This window comes from Larus michahellis, chromosome 2 (genome assembly GCF_964199755.1).
Source record: "Larus michahellis chromosome 2, bLarMic1.1, whole genome shotgun sequence".
Taxonomy (NCBI): Eukaryota; Metazoa; Chordata; class Aves; order Charadriiformes; family Laridae; genus Larus; species Larus michahellis.
Window position 1 is genome coordinate 77,622,413 of NC_133897.1, and position 16,905 is coordinate 77,639,317.

General features: G+C 41.0%; 1 protein-coding gene across 4 annotated transcripts in view; it reads left to right on the forward strand.

Moving 5' to 3' along the window:
- The window catches only part of ECI2 (enoyl-CoA delta isomerase 2), a 32,630-nt gene extending 19,800 nt beyond the window's left edge, over window positions 1–12,830 (forward strand). For all 4 annotated transcript variants that reach the window (XM_074576041.1, XM_074576040.1, XM_074576042.1 and 1 more), the window contains 7 exons: window positions 1,428–1,619; window positions 2,448–2,517; window positions 4,197–4,299; window positions 5,944–6,064; window positions 9,206–9,295; window positions 11,349–11,492; window positions 12,312–12,830. In XM_074576041.1, coding sequence (XP_074432142.1) covers window positions 1,428–1,619; window positions 2,448–2,517; window positions 4,197–4,299; window positions 5,944–6,064; window positions 9,206–9,295; window positions 11,349–11,492; window positions 12,312–12,467 — 876 coding nt within the window. In that variant the 3' untranslated portion in view covers window positions 12,468–12,830. The remainder of the gene's footprint in view (window positions 1–1,427; window positions 1,620–2,447; window positions 2,518–4,196; window positions 4,300–5,943; window positions 6,065–9,205; window positions 9,296–11,348; window positions 11,493–12,311) is intronic.
- Window positions 12,831–16,905: the final 4,075 nt, after the last annotated feature.

Sequence of the window (16,905 nt, forward strand, 5' to 3'; positions counted from 1 at the left end):
CGACACCAAAACGTTTTGCGCTGTATTCTACAGTCATTTCACTGATTCAGTGTTTGGAGGCTTTTTTTACTATGTAAGCCTAGTTCTACGTTTTTACTACCAGCTTGTACCAGTGTAAGATATCTTGCATATGTGTTGACTTTCAATAAAAATTGGGGTTTTCACACTATGCTCTATTCTGCTTTTCCCTTTAAGAAAGATGGATTGAGTTTCTCAGCTCTTACAACAAAAAGCAAATTTGTGAATCCAGTGTATTGATAACTTTGTCATTTTAAAAAGTCAGTCTTATGCCACTGACTAAAAGACTAGAAAAAAGTGGTGTATTGAGAGCATCTCTCTGTTATTTCTCGGTATATCTTGACATCTTTAATATCTTTCATAACCTTTAGAGAAGTCTTTACTTCAGCATTCTTTTTTCATGCAGACTGTAGTAAGTCTGACATCGCATATAGCTACCACAGTTTCTTCAGCTACTACTAAATGAAGGAAGCATAAGATTGACAAACCAGATGTGTCATTGCCGCGTTAGGCTTGCTGTTCAGGAGTAGTGTCTGAGGTCAGTCAAAGATATTACTTAATATGGAGGGGTTGTTTTTTGCATAATTTCATGAACATAACATATTCTTGTGCTGCTTTGGGTTTTTTTGACGTGTGTTTTGGGTTTTGTTTTGTTTTTGACAAGGCTCTGCAGTTTTTTGGAATATCCAGCAAACACTTAAGGAAAAGAATCTGTTCTTTAAGTTTCGTAGTAGAGAGGGAATAAAGAATTTCATGTGTTAGAGATTTATGGATTATAGAATTGTTCAAAGTATATTATCCTTTCAAGAAAATAGCTTGTGACAACCAAGAACTTACAATTCTTTTAAATCACTGCTTACTGTAGAAACAGGGAGGCGGGATTCTTTAAGCCTTAGCATGTCATGTTTGTGCTAAATGAAAACTAGTGTCTTCAAGCAATTTCAAAATGCAATAGATCCATTTCAACACTCTTATTTTCTGCAACACATGTTCTAAAATAAAAGCTTTTGTTTGGTTGGAGAAATGTCCAACTGGAAGGCAGAAACAAAAGATCCATAGAAATGTGTAAATGCTGGGAATATGACAAAGGTCTCTCTGGTAATTGTAGGCATGGATGGGGGCACTTCTCCAACAAAATAAATGTCATCATCCCCGCATCTATACAATTCTATTTTACAGATCCATTGCTGCTGCTTTCCAGATGACTTTAAGCATGATCCGCAGTGTTTAAATACAGCGTGTTCCTCTTCTTCTCATCCTTATTGGAATGCTTTCTAATGGAGTTTATTTTTTTCTTTTGTCCTGAAGCACAGTCCCGTTCCCCCTCCCAGTACCGATTTTATGAATAGCACAGCAAATGGATTTCCATTTCAGCCTTTGATGATCTTTTTTCTTTTCTTTCATTACAGGATAATGCCAGACAGAAATATACCGAACTTGTCTCAAGTCTGGTCTCTGCAGAGTCTGCTGTCCAGAAAGAAGATGCTTCTCCAGAAGAGGGCAGACATGATGGCTATGAAACAATAATAGTTACCACCAAAAACAATATCACAAAGATAATGTTTAACCGACCTGATAGGAAAAATGCCATCAACCACAAGGTAAAGAAATTAACTGGGAGGATTAATAAATTTTTCTTTCCTGTTTAAGCTACTTCATTTTTTGAAGAATCATTACTGCAAGTCTAGCAGAACTGAGTGAAGTGTGATGGTCTGAATTTTATGAGTGCTTGGTATCTTGAGTCCGCTGACAACCTAAGGAATAAATATCCAATACAAAAATAAACCACTTAGCTAAAATTTTATGGATTGGGCTTTTCCGTGTCTTCTGGGTTTTTTGCAAACTTGTTATAGGATTACAGTCCGCACTAAACTAAAATGGCAAACTGGAGGAAGACTAGCCTGTTTTGTGGATAAAAATTTTGACTGTAGGCTTATGTGTAACAAAGCATGTGTGCAGCCTACTTTGGCTCAGTACTGTTGTGTGTGGCTAGATAGTCTTCCGGATCCCATAGCTGCCTTCCTGAGGAAATCCATCCTGTTGGAAACATGATCATCCTGTTTCACAACTGCAAAGACACCAGAACAAGGACTTCACCCCACTGCTGCTAATTCTTTAATATATTATTTTGCCCACTTAAACTGCTTCTCAGTTTTTAGAACTAGCTGTTCCCAGTTAATGTCTGTTTTCCAAAGGACCTTGTTTTGTCCTTTAGGTTTGCATCAGAAGTCTTGAGTATTGAAACCATGTGTCTTTGTAGTCAGAAATACCTCACGTGTAATACTTAACTTTCTGTGGATGCAAATTTTTTTTCATACTTAAAAGGACCATAGTTAATTTGTCTCTCAAATTCCTTGTTGTCAATGTGAATCTCCTTTTTATGATCTTTTGCAGCATCACATTTGTACTTTGATTTTCCTCTTATGCAGATGTACAGAGAAATTATCAAAGCACTTCAAGAAGCTGGAAAAGATGATTCTACCATAGCAGTTATTACTGGTACCACACTTGATATGCCTCTCTTAGTTTTGTTTTATATTGTGCCAAAGTACAGTACTGACGAGAACTATCTACCTGTATTTAGACTAAGATAGAATGTGTAAGTGATGAAATTCGTTCTTCCAGTATAGACCAAAGATTTTTCCAAAGTGTTTTGGCAAAATTCTTTCAAGGTGATGTTTCAAAATCTTTAGCAAGCTTGTTGTTACATCAGAACATCTTTCTGAGATGAGAAGATAGACTTGGAATACTCCTAAGGGCTTTATTACTCTTGACTAGCTTATATATCTGCTCCACAGCATCTTCGCTACTGCTTTTGAAGTTCACTGGTATGGGTTTAGTCAATTTTCTCTACCTCCACGATACATTGGAACATACTAAAAACAAGCCCCTCAAATCCGCCACTGGCATGGCCAGTAAGAAGGTTTACACTGCATATTTACCTATGATCATTGGAGAAAAATGATACTTTACGTTGATTTATTTTTTTCCTGTGGCTGCCATAGGAAAGGATTGGGCAGGCAAGCTGCAGCCTGGCCCAGCTGTATACATCCCAGTCACCAGCTGTGTGCAGCTGGATGACTGCAGCAACAATGTAAAAGGGCAGCCCAAACTCATGCTTCCTGTAAAGTCTAGCTGCTCTGGGGACATGTCACTTGGAACCTCTGGAGGACCCTTTGGTCTGTCTCTGATGCTGACTGAACAACAAAGTGGCAAGAGCAGGTGGAAGGGAAAAAATGGCTGAGGGGATGTGCTGCCTGCCTGCCCCATCCTTGTTGCAGATAAATGTGCATTTAGGAAATTAGCCAAAGCTTGAGCTTTGGCTGGCAGTTACGTAGTGTGGATGCAAAATGAATTTGGGCTTAAGCCCATTTACGCATTACTTCTGAGATAAGTGCATACATATTCTTCTCCACTGTCTTCTTTACCAGCACCTTGTATTCTCAGGGTGCTTAATTTCCCTTCAGTAGCAATGACTGGGCACAGCCTGACAAAATGAGAAGGGAAGTTCACACAACTGGAGTGTCTTAACACATGTATAGTTAGGAGTAAATAGCAAACACCCCTGCACAAACCTTTCTGTTCCATTTTACATAGTAAGAGCAGTGCAGCGTAAAGTAATGGATGTGCTAACCAGTGAAAGGTCCCACATTCTCATGGAACACAGGATAATTTAGACAATTAAATCATGCAGTCTAGCTTTCAAATACTCCTTGCTTTCTTTGCCTCAAACTGGCTTATACATTCACTAACAGGTTATCTCCTTCTTATTGAGGAATACATCTTACTGTGTGAATGACTGTGAATTGACAGAAAGAAAACCTGAGCAAATATGGAGGGAAAGAAAGAAAAGAAATAAAACTTTATTTTTTTATCTGACACTGTTATGGCGTGAAAAAAAAAATCTTCTCCCCCCCCTCCCCCCCCCCCCAATCTTTCAAATTTAACATTCTTTGGCCTTGTACCCATTGCTTTTCAGTGAATTGTCAGTCAAAACTTATTTTTAAACTGTAGATGTCTTTTATGGTAGTGTGTATATTTTGAGACAATCCCTCTAATTACTTAGTAATGTTAGACACTTAGAATGAAATTCTTTCATAAATGTAATAAATGGAAGCATCTCTTCTCTTACCTACTCAGAAACCATTGGTGCATTTATTCATATGTGTTCTCTGCAGGAAATGGAGACTACTATAGTAGTGGAAATGATCTGAATAATTTTACTAATATCCAGCCTGGTGAAATGAAGAAGATGGCAAGCGATGGAGCAGTACTACTCAAGTAGAGCATCTTGGCTTCATATATGCATAAGTTGCTGTAATGGGTAAAATATGATTTGCAAGCACTGTTAGAAAACACAAGAGCAGGGACCCATTTGTGCTGTAATACATCCATTGGGATGACTGTGTCTAAGGCCTCACTATGTGCATAAACACAAAGATCATGTGGGAGAAGTAGTATTAATTGTGTGAAATAAATGGGGAGATGAGATTAATATTATAAATCTTCTTAAGAACAGTGAAGCTAAAGACTTGGCTTTATTCTTTTTAGTCCCCAAAGTACATGCAGATATAATGACAAAACCATGATTTTGACTGTATAGTTTGTAAGCTGTAATGAAAAACTTGTGTGTTTTTTGATATCCAACAGTGTCTGCACTAGCAGGACATGCCAAAATACCTTCACTGTCAGACCTCTTTGAATAGAGATGAGGTGTAATGAACGTGTTCAAAATTGCTCAGGAATTTGCTCACGAACCAAGATCTTGGTTCCATCTTTGAGTCTGAATTGACCTGTTAAACTAAGAAGATCAGGGGCATTATCTGACACAGTGGCTGAAATGGTTTTTGGTTTGGTTTTTTTTTTTTTTGGACAGACAACATGTTTCGTCCCCATTGAAGCAGATTTTGTCTTTTTTACTTCTGTATGTGATGATTACATCTGAAAGATGCTAGCAAGTTGGATAGCTTCCTCAAGCACTTGCAATTGATGGAAAATCTAAAACACACAGAAAAGCAAACAATGTTTTTGATTTATATTTTAAAGATGAACTGCAAGTAAAGTACTCAGTTTTGCAGCTTTTACTTAGGCAAGCTGTCTGTGGATCACAGTTGCCCTTACAAAGTGATAATCATGCGGTCCAAATCTGTTGCAAAGAAGTTATTCAATGGTATCTGGCAAGCGTTCCAGCCTGCCCGCAGTGTTCAGCATGATGCATAGTTTCATGTGTGCTTTATGGTCTTTCATCTTGCTCTTGTGAGAAGACTGTATCTGCTATCCTGTTACTATTACACAAGCACAGTACTTCATTATAGCTGATGCACAGAGATGCCAGAGAAGTTGAGTTCTTACAACACAACACTGCTCCCTTTTGAAAAATATTGTATTTTGGGAATGTATTTTGCACTTCTTGGATGGAGAAATCGCTGTCAAGCGAAACAAAACACTGTTTTTCAAAGCCAGGAAGAATACTTGGGAAACCTGTGTTGTGGTAGCATCACGATTTTGGTGCTGGGGCTTCATTGCAGAACAGAATCTGTGAAGCAAATGGATATCCCATGGCTGGAGTTGGGATGGATGTATCGGCAGATAGATAGACAGGGCAAAAGACTATTCTTGTTAGTGAGCTGTATCCAGTAACTAGCTGAAGAGGACAGCACTTTCATAACTTGACTACAGGAACTAGGAAAGCTGTGCTGACACGTACATGTTTGATTCTTAGCGGGTAAGGAAATGCAGGTATTTCAAACAGTTCTTCATTTTCTTTGTCAGAATTTATTTGGGAAAGGGACAAAAATGTATGCTATGTAGAATCTAGCTCATGGTTTTTGTTATGCAGTATCTAATCACATGTTTGAAAGTTGTTTATATTTGATGAAAAAGACTAGGATGTGTGTCTCAAATTCTGCTTTTCCTTCTCTTTAGAGAGTTTGTGGGTTGTTTTATTGATTTTCCCAAACCACTGATTGCAGTGGTAAACGGCCCGGCTATTGGAATCTGTGTAACAGTCCTTGGATTGTGTGATATTGTCTATGCTTCTGACAGGGTAAGTACATCACATAGCTGATCCCAAGGCAGTATTTAAGCCTCTTTCTGTAGGAAATGCTACTTGGTTTGGGGTAATCTGACAAAAAAGGACACATAAATGTAAAGGCTTTTTATGTCACACCAAGGAAAACCTGTATTAGTTACCAGCACAGGGGTGTATCAGCCAGTCGTTAGCATGCATGGAATTTCCCTGCTGTAGTTAGGGCTATCGAGTTACTAACTCCAGTTTAGAAACTCTTTACTGTATCAGTGGGTAAAGTAAAGAGTAGCTGGTGTGAAATGATGGTTGTAAGGCCCCTTTCAGATGTGGGAGGGGGAGCAAAAATTTACTATGGAATGGAAGTGCAGTAACTGGCATTTTGTCTAATCTGTGGTCCAAGATAACTTTGGAAAAGCTTTGATTTGTTCAACTTAAGATTCCTTTTAAGGTAACTTGCCAAATACGTAACCAAAAGCTATATTAAGACATAGCAGAGAATCCTGTTATATGGCTTATTTTTTATATTCTCTGCTGTTCATTTGTATAAGGTTGTTAAACAGATACAGAGCTTTACCCAAGGTCTTAATTAATTTTAGGCAAGCTTTTGCTTGCAGAAGTGTCTGTGATTGGTGGTACTTTGATTCCTGCTTCAGCACTGTGTCACATTTTTCCTCAAAGTCCCTGATGGATTGGTTTTGTCACTGTGAGACTTAAGAAAATTGAGCTGCAAGGGACCAACTCCTTCTGCTTGCCCCGTAACAGGATTAGCTAGAACCATGTCACTCCTGACATATGCTTGTATAATATGCGCAATTTATGCCGTCTGTTCCGGTCCCTTGATCTCTTCTTTCACTAGAAAATTGTTGGGTTCTCCCTCGTCCTCCCCTCCCATCTGATCTTTTTTTTTTGCTGCAGGGTGAACCTATTGTTTCTTGTTCCTGGACTATAAGAACAGACTGTTTTCATCCTCCTTTACAATAGCCATCACTGTGCTTAGCCATCAGTGTACTTAGACTGTTAGATATATCTGTTTTACATCCACTCTCTCAGTCTTTTCTTTTTTTGAGCTAAACAGCTGCATTTCTTTCAGTTTTTCCTCATGTGCTTTCTTTTGCCTGCAGTCACGTTCCTCTGGCTCCTTCCAGTTGTTCTGCGTCTCTTTAAACATAGCGGTACAAACTGGACACGTCACTCCAACTCATGTCTTACTGATGTGAAGTAGAGCAGGAGAGCTTCTCCACATTCTACAGATTGTATTTCTGTTTTGACATCCCACAATGTTACTTAATTTACATACTTCTGATCTGCTGTAGCACCTGGGTCCCTTACTGTACCATTGCCAGTTAAACAGTTGTCCCTATCATATACTGTATACCAAGTTATTCATGCCAGACTTCAACTTGTCCATATTAAATAGCAGCTTCTTAGTCATACCTCTCCACTTTGTGAGACTGTTTTCAAAACAAGGCTGTTTTGAATTCTTATCACTTCCCCCTCAACATAGTATCTCCTACAGCCATAAGATAGTATAGATTGAGTTGAAGGTTAATCCAAATAAGCATTTAGTGTGTTGTCCTGTTAATAGTATCCTTCTTTCTTGAATGATTCATACTTCATACTTTGAGATTCATACTTGAACTTCCTTTTACTACTCATATACATAATCATTGGTAAATGCATCTTATTTTTGCCTTATATTTCTATTTTTTTAATCTCTGCATGCTTAAATTCATTTCATACCTAGCTGTCTGATGTCGTTTTCACTTTCTGGGTACATGTACTTAAAGTCAGTGACGATAATTTAGATGAGACAATCTGTTAGTACCTTCCTGCTTGCACTGGGACAGCTTTTGCTTGTGCCCTGGGTAACAATTCTTTGAGGATTTCTGTAGGGTCTAACTTAGCTTTTCATTTAGATTAGTCTTATGAGAACTTTCCTATTAATTTGAAGTTTATTGAAGCCTTCTCAAAGGTGATTGTTCTCTATTCTTCCCTCTCCAGGACTATAAACTCCCATGCAGTAACATCATTCTCATCCAAATTACAACTTAATTTCACATTCTTCAGTAGTTTGGTTGGGGTGCCTTAGGCATTGACTAGCTACTCCAGAAGTGGCCAGCTTTGCTATGTCCAGGATCTGGTTTTATTCTCAGCCAGGTATTCCCAGAGCAGATCATTACCATCCACACTTAGAGCTTAGAGGACACTGCACAGCCCAGTCTGACAACAGATCAGCATTTTGGGTGGTCAGTTAACATTGCCTTCTGCATTGGATTTTGCTCCGGTTTCTGGGGCACCAGTTTGTACCCCTGGTATAGTTCATCTCCCCTCGCTAAAGCAGGACTAATTACACTGACCTGTGTCCTGGCAGATGTTGCCCGTTCTTTTTTTACAGTGATATAATTGTCACTTTCTTCTCAGAAAGTCTGTTGATGTCTCTTACTGTGTGGCCATCTGCAATACAGTAAGAGTTTATTACCTACTATTACAGCGAAAGCTGCGTTGGCAACTCGTGCACTCTTTGTGTATCAGTTCATATTTTTAAATGGAAATAAAAGCAAGTGTTTTGTCTTCCTTGTTTAAGTTGATGTAAGTTGTCAAAACAAAATTCTGCAGTTTAGTTCTAACTTGCAGTTAGGATATCGTTTTGTATGGTCCTATGATGCATTTCTGACACAGGCTTGTTTTAAATTTGTGTAAAATTTGAGGAAATGAGATTCAATTACTTGAATTTTTCAGGAGCAGAGTAAATTTAGTGTGTCTTCCGAAAGCAATTTGCTCTTTACCTCTTCAGTTATTTGGGCTATGTATTTAATAACTGTTAGCGCAGATGTGTGTGAACATCTTTTCTGTACAGATTCTGCACATGCAAATTAGTTTCTCTAAGCACTGTATTCAAATAAGGTAACTTCAGTGGAGTTGTTATAAAGGAATTGAATTATACGAAGTCAGCTCTTAGGTGCATTGAGAGGATGAAGCAGTGTTACCAGATAGTATTTTAAAGACTATTATGGTAATGGTTCAAATGTATTTCTGGTGAACTCTGTCACAGTAGAATCTTTAAAATGAAAACTAAATCCTAGTACTTTAGTCTTGTGCTCTGTTGTGAGACTTGCTTTGATTTGTTCTTTTTGTTTGGTTGTTTTGGTTTTTTTCCAGGCTACGTTTCACAGCCCATTTAGTCAACTTGGACAGAGCCCAGAAGGATGTTCCTCTTATCTGTTTCCAAAGATCATGGGGTCAGCTAAGGTAAGAATGTCTGCACTGTATGTGGGACCATGTGACCTTTGTGTGTTGGTATCCTCCAACTGTAAGAGCAAGTAGAATCACAGCAAGAGTCCTCAAAGAAAGCTCCTGTTTGCATCTTTTGAAACAAGGATCAAAAAATGTAATGACAACGTCAGCACAGGCACCATAACGGAGCAGTGACCACTTTAAAGCCATGCTGCGATACTGATGAAGGGTTTTTTTTCTCATGGCTTCCTCCACCTTCTTGAGGCAGTTTCTGGTTGTATCTTTCTTCCAACAATGTGAGGGAATGATGTAAAGAAGGAATAAAAAAAGGCAATAAGAACACTCCTAAGAAATGTCTTGGTAGGCTACCTCTATCAGTCAAGGGAGCAAGTGTTGCAGTGGTTTCTGCCAACCCTGGGGAAACTTATATTCAGCGAGTCTTCCAAATGCAAGTGTGAAGCAATCCATTTATGTATTTACTTCCAGACCTTTTAGATTATCTATTTTGTTCTAATATATGTTGGTCTTCTGTCCATACTCTTATTTTCTCTGTCTACTCTAGAAATAAGGAAACCAAATAATAGTGATTAAAAAAAAAATGAAAAAAAAAAAAAGGAGAGACAGCAGAATCTAAATTTTCTTAGAACGGCGTGATTCCCTTTCTGCTTCTTTTGATATCCCGCAGAAAAAAAACTGTATAGTTTCAAATACTTATGCAATATTATTGCCTGTGTTAATACAATGTGGTTTTGTTGAGCGGGGTTTAAACCTGTAAGGAGTAGAGCAAGTGCTTCATAAACATCCATTTATCAAGGGTACTCTATTCAGTGAGATATAAGCTACCAGTACATGTTCTAGAAATCTTGGAGTCACTGCAAGAAGTGAACAAACACATTTATGATGAGGTAATTTCATGCAACAACATTGGATCTCTGCTCAAAAAGACATGTAGACCCTTGGTGAACGATAGGGGCTGGAGGCCCATCACTAGTCCTGTAGCCTAGGGGTTATTACTGGATCTAATACTTACTCAACATCTTCATTATGGCCCGGATGATGGGACTGAGTACACCCTCAGCAGGTGGTACAAAACTGAGAGGAATTGTTGATACACCAGATGTGTTGCCATTCAAAGGGACCTGGACAGTCTGGGGAATTGGAGAATCTCATTGGCTTCATCAAAGGAAAAAGCAAAGTCCTGTACCTGGGAAGAAATAATCCCATGCACCAGTGTATGCTGGGGGCTTACTGGCTGGAAAGCAGCTTTGCGGAGAAGGACCTGTGTGTCCTGGTGGACAACACATTGCCCATGAGCCAGCAATGCACCCTTGCAGCAACAGTATCCTGGGTTGAATTAGATGGAGCGTTGCCGGCAGGTTGAGAGGGGTGACTTTTCCCCTCTGCTCAACACTGGTGAGACCACAGCTGGAGTGTTGGGTTCAGGTTGGGGCTCTGGCTACAGGAGTGATGTGGACATACTGGAGCAGGCCCAGCAGAGAGCCGTAAAGATAATTAAGACACTGGAGCATATTACTTATGAGAAGAGGCTGAGAGAGCTGGGACTGTATTTCCTGGAACAGGACAGGCTGGGGGGAATCTTGCCAACGTTTATAAATACCTGATGGGATGGTGTGAAGAAGACAGACAGATTCTTGTCAATGGTGCCCAGTGACAGGACAAGAGGAAAGGGGTACAAATTGAAACACAGGGAACTCCCTCTGAACGTAAAAAAAACCAATTTTATAGTGAAGGTGGTGAAACACGGGAACAGGGTGTGCAGAGATGCTGTGAAGTCTTCATCCCTGGAGAACTGTCTTCATCCTTGGAGATACTCAAAACCCAACAGGATGCAGTCCTGGGCAACCTGCTCCAGCTACGCCTGCTTGAGCAGGGGTTTGAACTAGACAGTATCTGGAGGTCCCTTCCAACCTTGTCTTTTTTCTGTTCTTTTTAGAGGGCAGACATTGATGAGCAAGAGGGTAAAATAAATGTGACTTAGAAGCTTGTACCTTTCCTGTCGGATTACTCAAGTCTTGTTGAATCACACTTTATATTTTTCTTTATATAGGCAAGTGAGATGTTGCTTTTCAATAAAAAGCTGACTGCAGAGGAAGCCTGTGCCCAGGGACTTGTGACTGAAGTCTTCCCCGACAGGACTTTTCAGAAGGAAGTTTGGGAAAGATTAGAAGCATATGCAAGCCTCCCCAGAAATGTCAGTATTTTAAATTTTTCTCCACCTTGTAAGCCTGTAGCACTCCCAGAGTCCTCCTGCCAAACCTATCTTGTTACTTGGTTTCACTTCATCCTTAATTAAAATAGCAAGGCTCAACATATTTTCCTTCGAGCACAGATCTGCCCCTGTCCCTCTGCTGCTGTGAAACAGAAACATCTCTTCTACCCTGGCTGAATCTAAGACAACGCACCGTACACAGAGATTCAGTGGCTGAAAAGCCTTAAAAATTAACTAATTAATCCACTTGCAGTCTCTGTGTGTGTGCCTTGGGTGCCTTTTAATTTGGCAATAGTTAAGGTTTAAGAGCCTTGCCACAGGTTCTACAATGTCAGTTGTGCTCTGTGCACTGCGGGTGCACAAGATGATGCTGGGTGGCTTTACTTTTTGCTGAATTGATTCATCCCGCTCACTGGTTTAGGTTTTGCAAAACTACTTGAGTCACAATGGTATTAATGTTGCATTGGACAAGAGGAGACGCTCGTGCCAGCTGCTGATAGCGTAGGCTGCATTTGGCACTGCAGACAGCTCAAGCAGTTTCACTACTTATGCCCATCTACTGTGATTATGAGCACTTAGTGGACTGCTGTTTCACCTCCTATGAATCTCCTCCACCTTATTAGCAGTCTTAGTAATTAAATGCAATAATTACTTGCAGCGAAAAGGTTGAGTAAAAGCTGAAATGTACAATGTTAATACAACCCTGTTTGAATTCCAGTGTGTTTATTGTGTTATTTTCTGAAACGTTAAATTAAGATATAGAAAACATAACTTCCTAATGTTCATCTCTTTCTCCTCTAGTCCTTGGCAGTGTCAAAGCAACTGTTACGAAGTATGGAAAAGGAGAAGCTCCATGAAGTCAACAGTAAAGAGTGTGAAGTCTTGAAGGAGAGGTGGATATCTGATGAATGTATAAATGCTATTGTCAGCTTTTTTCAGAAGAAATCAAAACTCTAATCTTCACCAGTAGTATAACTCACCTTCTGGCAATAGCTTAATTTGCCTTTATCGTTAATAAACGTTCTCTTCAAGTGATAATTCTGACACCTTTTGAAATGCTTCTAAGTACTGGGTTAAAACTAGTTCATAAAATTTATACAGTGTTATGTGCCTTGCATCCATCATGGATATTTAGGTTGGAGGAAAAAAGGTTCATTATTCTGTAGGCAGCAATGATGTTTCTGAATAATTCTGAAGCAGATTGTCAATAGCACCATATTTTGATAGCTCTTCAATAAATCTTACACGTGATTCTTTTTATTCGTCTGTGGGGAAGGAAATACTGTATTAATGAAAAAATAAATAGAAATATTTAATTACTGTTGTGCTGATTCTTACTCCTTCTGTTAAACATCCTTGGTGAGACAGGAAGTGGTTCCCAGAGGTGTATTAATATAATAGTCTTACAAAAAGTATTCACTTAACTAACTTGAAAATTCTCAAAGATGTTTGTGAGCTTTATGGTTCTAATCTTATTTTTCCATAAATTGCTTCATGTTGCCCTTTTTCTGTGAAAAATCCCATTAAAGAGAGTATGACCTTTTACTTGTAGCTATTTTGGAGTTAAATTAACAAAACGATTATTTTTCCAACAGAAAGTTTATCCACTCTTTGTGGGTGCCCTGGGGTAGAGAGTGTAGCAGGCACTGCGGAGGCCAGGGTGGTGCTGCGGGAAGTAGGTAGGCATTTAGCTCATACCAATGAAAGGAAATGATGGAGAAGCAGCGGTTACTCCTCAAGAAAAGCCTCTCAATGACAAGGAGCTGACTGCTGCAGAAAAAAATCTTTAATTTCAGTACTCTAGACTTGGTGACAGTGAGAAACACACAAGGTCCTGGCCCTGCCTGCACAGGGAGGTGTGTACGTGAAAGCAGGGGTGCAGCAGCTGCCTATGGGCAACGCAAAGAGGGGCTGGCGCAGGTGCAGAGGAACTTGAGGTGGATGCCCCTTTCTCGTTCGGGTGCGAGCGCTGGGGTGCAGCTCGGGGCTGGGAGCTGCGGGAGCAGAGCAGCGAGCCACCAGAAATGGACGGGTTTGGGTGCTGTGACTTGCGCTGCTGCTGCTTGTTGGAAAGGACGTGCAGGATGGCTGCTCGGCCGTGGCACTGCTGCCTCGCATGGTAAGCAGGTCTTAAAATCCAGGCTTTTGCCGTCAAGGTGGTACCTGACCCTCGGGATTTAACTCCTGAGAAAAGAAAAGGATAAATGGGATCGGAGAAAAAGAAAATGAGAAGCGTTACTCAGGTATGCTGCAGCAGTTACATTTGATGCTGAGAAGTATTAAATGTACTTAAGTTCCTGCTTAACCCTCTGCGAGAGTCGATGCTGGCACATGGGATTACCAGCAAAACCCTGCTGTCGCACACAGGGTGCCAGAAGCAGGGCTGGCAGAAACGCGGATGGGGAGAGTGAAGCGGTGGAGTGTTACAGGGGAGAAGGAGAGGGTAAATCTGCCAGGGAGACCCGAGAGCAGCCTTCCACCCAGCTGACAGGAAAGAGAGGGAAGCCAAAATAATTTCCTGTTATGACATAGTGTGGAAAAGGGCTGGGGAGGGCATGCTTCCAGCAAATGTGAAACAGCCAAGGGACAGTGTGGCTCTTCCACCTTCCCTGCCAGCGCCCAGAGAGGGGACGTGGCCCCAGGGCAAGGCGGTGGGAGGAGGGACATCTCTGTGGGGCCACATACATGGGCGATGTCGCAGGACCAGCGCAGTGGTGGGACTGAGGGGTGGCTGAGGCCCAGGGGATGGTGGCAATGAAGGCAATGAGAAAAGAAGCTGAGGTGGAGATCCAGGTGGGAGGCGAGTGCTGCCGGCGGGCTCCAGGCCACCATGTTGCCCCAGCCCCATGAGGCAACATCCTTCGCCATCCCGCCCAGGCGTACCCTGCTGTGGATGGGGCAGCCATGGGGCTGCCGGTAAGGAGGTAGTGGGCTGCCCAGCGGGGCCACGCTGGCTCCGGGCAGGCGTTGCTGGGGCACCCCAAGGTGTGAGGCTCAGTGCTGGCTGCAAAATGGCGGCAGTTGTGTGGAGCAAGGAGGAGGACAAGAGCTGTGGCCCTAGCCCAGGGCAGCCCCTGGGCCTTGGGCAGCACAGGGGATGTGCCTTCGGGTCTGTAGGGTAAAACACGGCTTTGTCTTGCCAAGGCTTTTGTGGCTCGTATGCTGCTTTTTCTCCACGCTGCTCACATGAGCCTGAAATGCTTTCTGTGGGGTTGTTATGGCACCCTGGTGGTGGCTGTTGTTGGCACAGCCAGGGATAAACAGTTGTTCAGTCTTTCGAAAGCTTTCGAAAGCAGCAGTAAAGTTTAGTAGATTTAGTAGTACATGAGCTTTGCCATCAAGTGCATTTTGTGTGTGTGTGAGGTGTTTGCTTTCCTCAAGGAAAAACGCAGCCTTTGGTGATCTGTTGATGGATGAAACAGCAGAAACAGGGTTTCCTTGGTCAGCAGATGCCACTGTACCACTTACAGCAACAGGAGTTGAGCCATTACTGGGTTTGTGATGAATTAGATCTGTTGAAATATTTTTTTCCTGTTCTGAGTCTCTATGAATAATGAGAATAAATCAACATTGCTTCTAGGGAATGGAACTCCTGGATATTTTTAGCTAACTTTTTGAAAGCTGAAGTCATAGTCTCAGATCCTTTTCAAAGTTCACTTTGTAACTTTTTGGTTCACAAAACATTTGTTCCTGATTAGCAGCATCTTTAGTAATTTTTACACATTTTAAAGGTGCCTGGCACAACAAAACAAATCTGATGAATCTCTTCAAACAATTCCTGTTTACTCCAAAAACAAATTAGCAACTTGAGATAGTTTCTTCTGAAATACAGTCACTTATTAACTATATTTATTATAATTGGATTGTGAGGATTGCATCAAATGTTCCTGAATTTTCCTTACATTCCCTTCAAGGTGTCACTGTTGGGTGGTATACATCTTGCTAACGTAGCAGTGCGATGTACAATAGGATTCAGGTCACACTTGGCACGATTATACACGTGCTTCCTCCATCTATAACCTTTCCTAGATACTTAGGGACAGACGAATGTGCACGTTATGTAATCTTCTCGTAGTAGCTAAACAAAATATTTTCATTCACAAAATCTTCTTGGAGGAGTAATTTTCCTCCTTGAGTTGCAACTGAGCAAACTTTAATACACCCTCCATACTGCCTGTAACAAGTGCAATGTAGTCTCAATCTATTTTAGCTGTAAGTAGGTGGAATAGGTCTAGAATGCAACATCTAAAACCTGGGGAAACAAAATCCCAAAACTAAATCCTTTCATGACTTAACAACCATTTCTCCATTCAGCATAATCAAGATGCATACAGTTGAAAGTAGTTTGTATAGAATGTTTAACACGATGTTGCTTTAATTAATTAGTTGCTGTGGAACACACCTCTGATGATTGATAGCGGTTCAGCAGCTTCTCACTGAGAAGGTTATGCGGCACAAGGCGACGACGAACCAAACTGGCAGCAAAGCCTGGAGAGCTTTGCAAGACGGTCATTTAGTTCAGGGTTTGCAGAGGGCTAGAGCAAAAAGGCTAAGATTGCTATTGTCATATTGTCCAAAACTTTGGGATTAAAATATGAATCTGTACAACTGAAAATTCAATAGTAGCTTGTTAGGCAGTAGCCACTCTGGATCAAAGGGGTTTTTTTCCTCTTCTGACAGAAAACACCCAGACTCTCCTCAAGCCTTCTCTCATTGCCACCCAAAGGTCAGGTTGAGAGCTGGTAGGACGAGGACCTCATAGCTATTAGTCTGCCACAAGTGGGTACAGGTGAGAAGTGTCATCTGAATGAGTGCCAAGCTGCATGCAGGTGGTTGGTCACAGCAGTGCTGCGGTGTTCGTCCCTACGTGAATCCTCCTGCTGTCCCAGGGGTGCCCTGAGCTCTGCGCTCCAGGCTGAGATGTTCTGTTCTGGGACTTGCAAATCTCATGACCCAGCGCTTTTCATGACTGCAAAGTTTGTGTGCACCTGTATTATGTTAGAGACATAGTGTGCTGAAAATATAAACAAAACAAGGTTCGTAGGAAGAGATCCTTTGTTAGAGTGGTTAGTGTAATGTAAAAAGTTGAAAATTTTTCCAGCTTATGGCTCTTTCTTCACGTGTTCTCAAAAGCACTCCTCTTTTCTCTGAGTATGGTAGTTAGTTTTATAGGAGTCATTTCTCCCTGCCTAAAATCTCCATCTTGTTCAAATGCCGACACAAAATTTGAGGTATATTGTTAAAAGCCAAGTTCAGCTCACTGAAACTAACAGATACATGCTTGTAACAGGTTAAAACTTCCTGGTAAAAGATCAAAGAAAAAACCTAAAAGTGATAACTTCTGGGAAGCGTTTTCACGTGCACTGCATCCCAGATTGGTTTGTTCCTTTTGCAG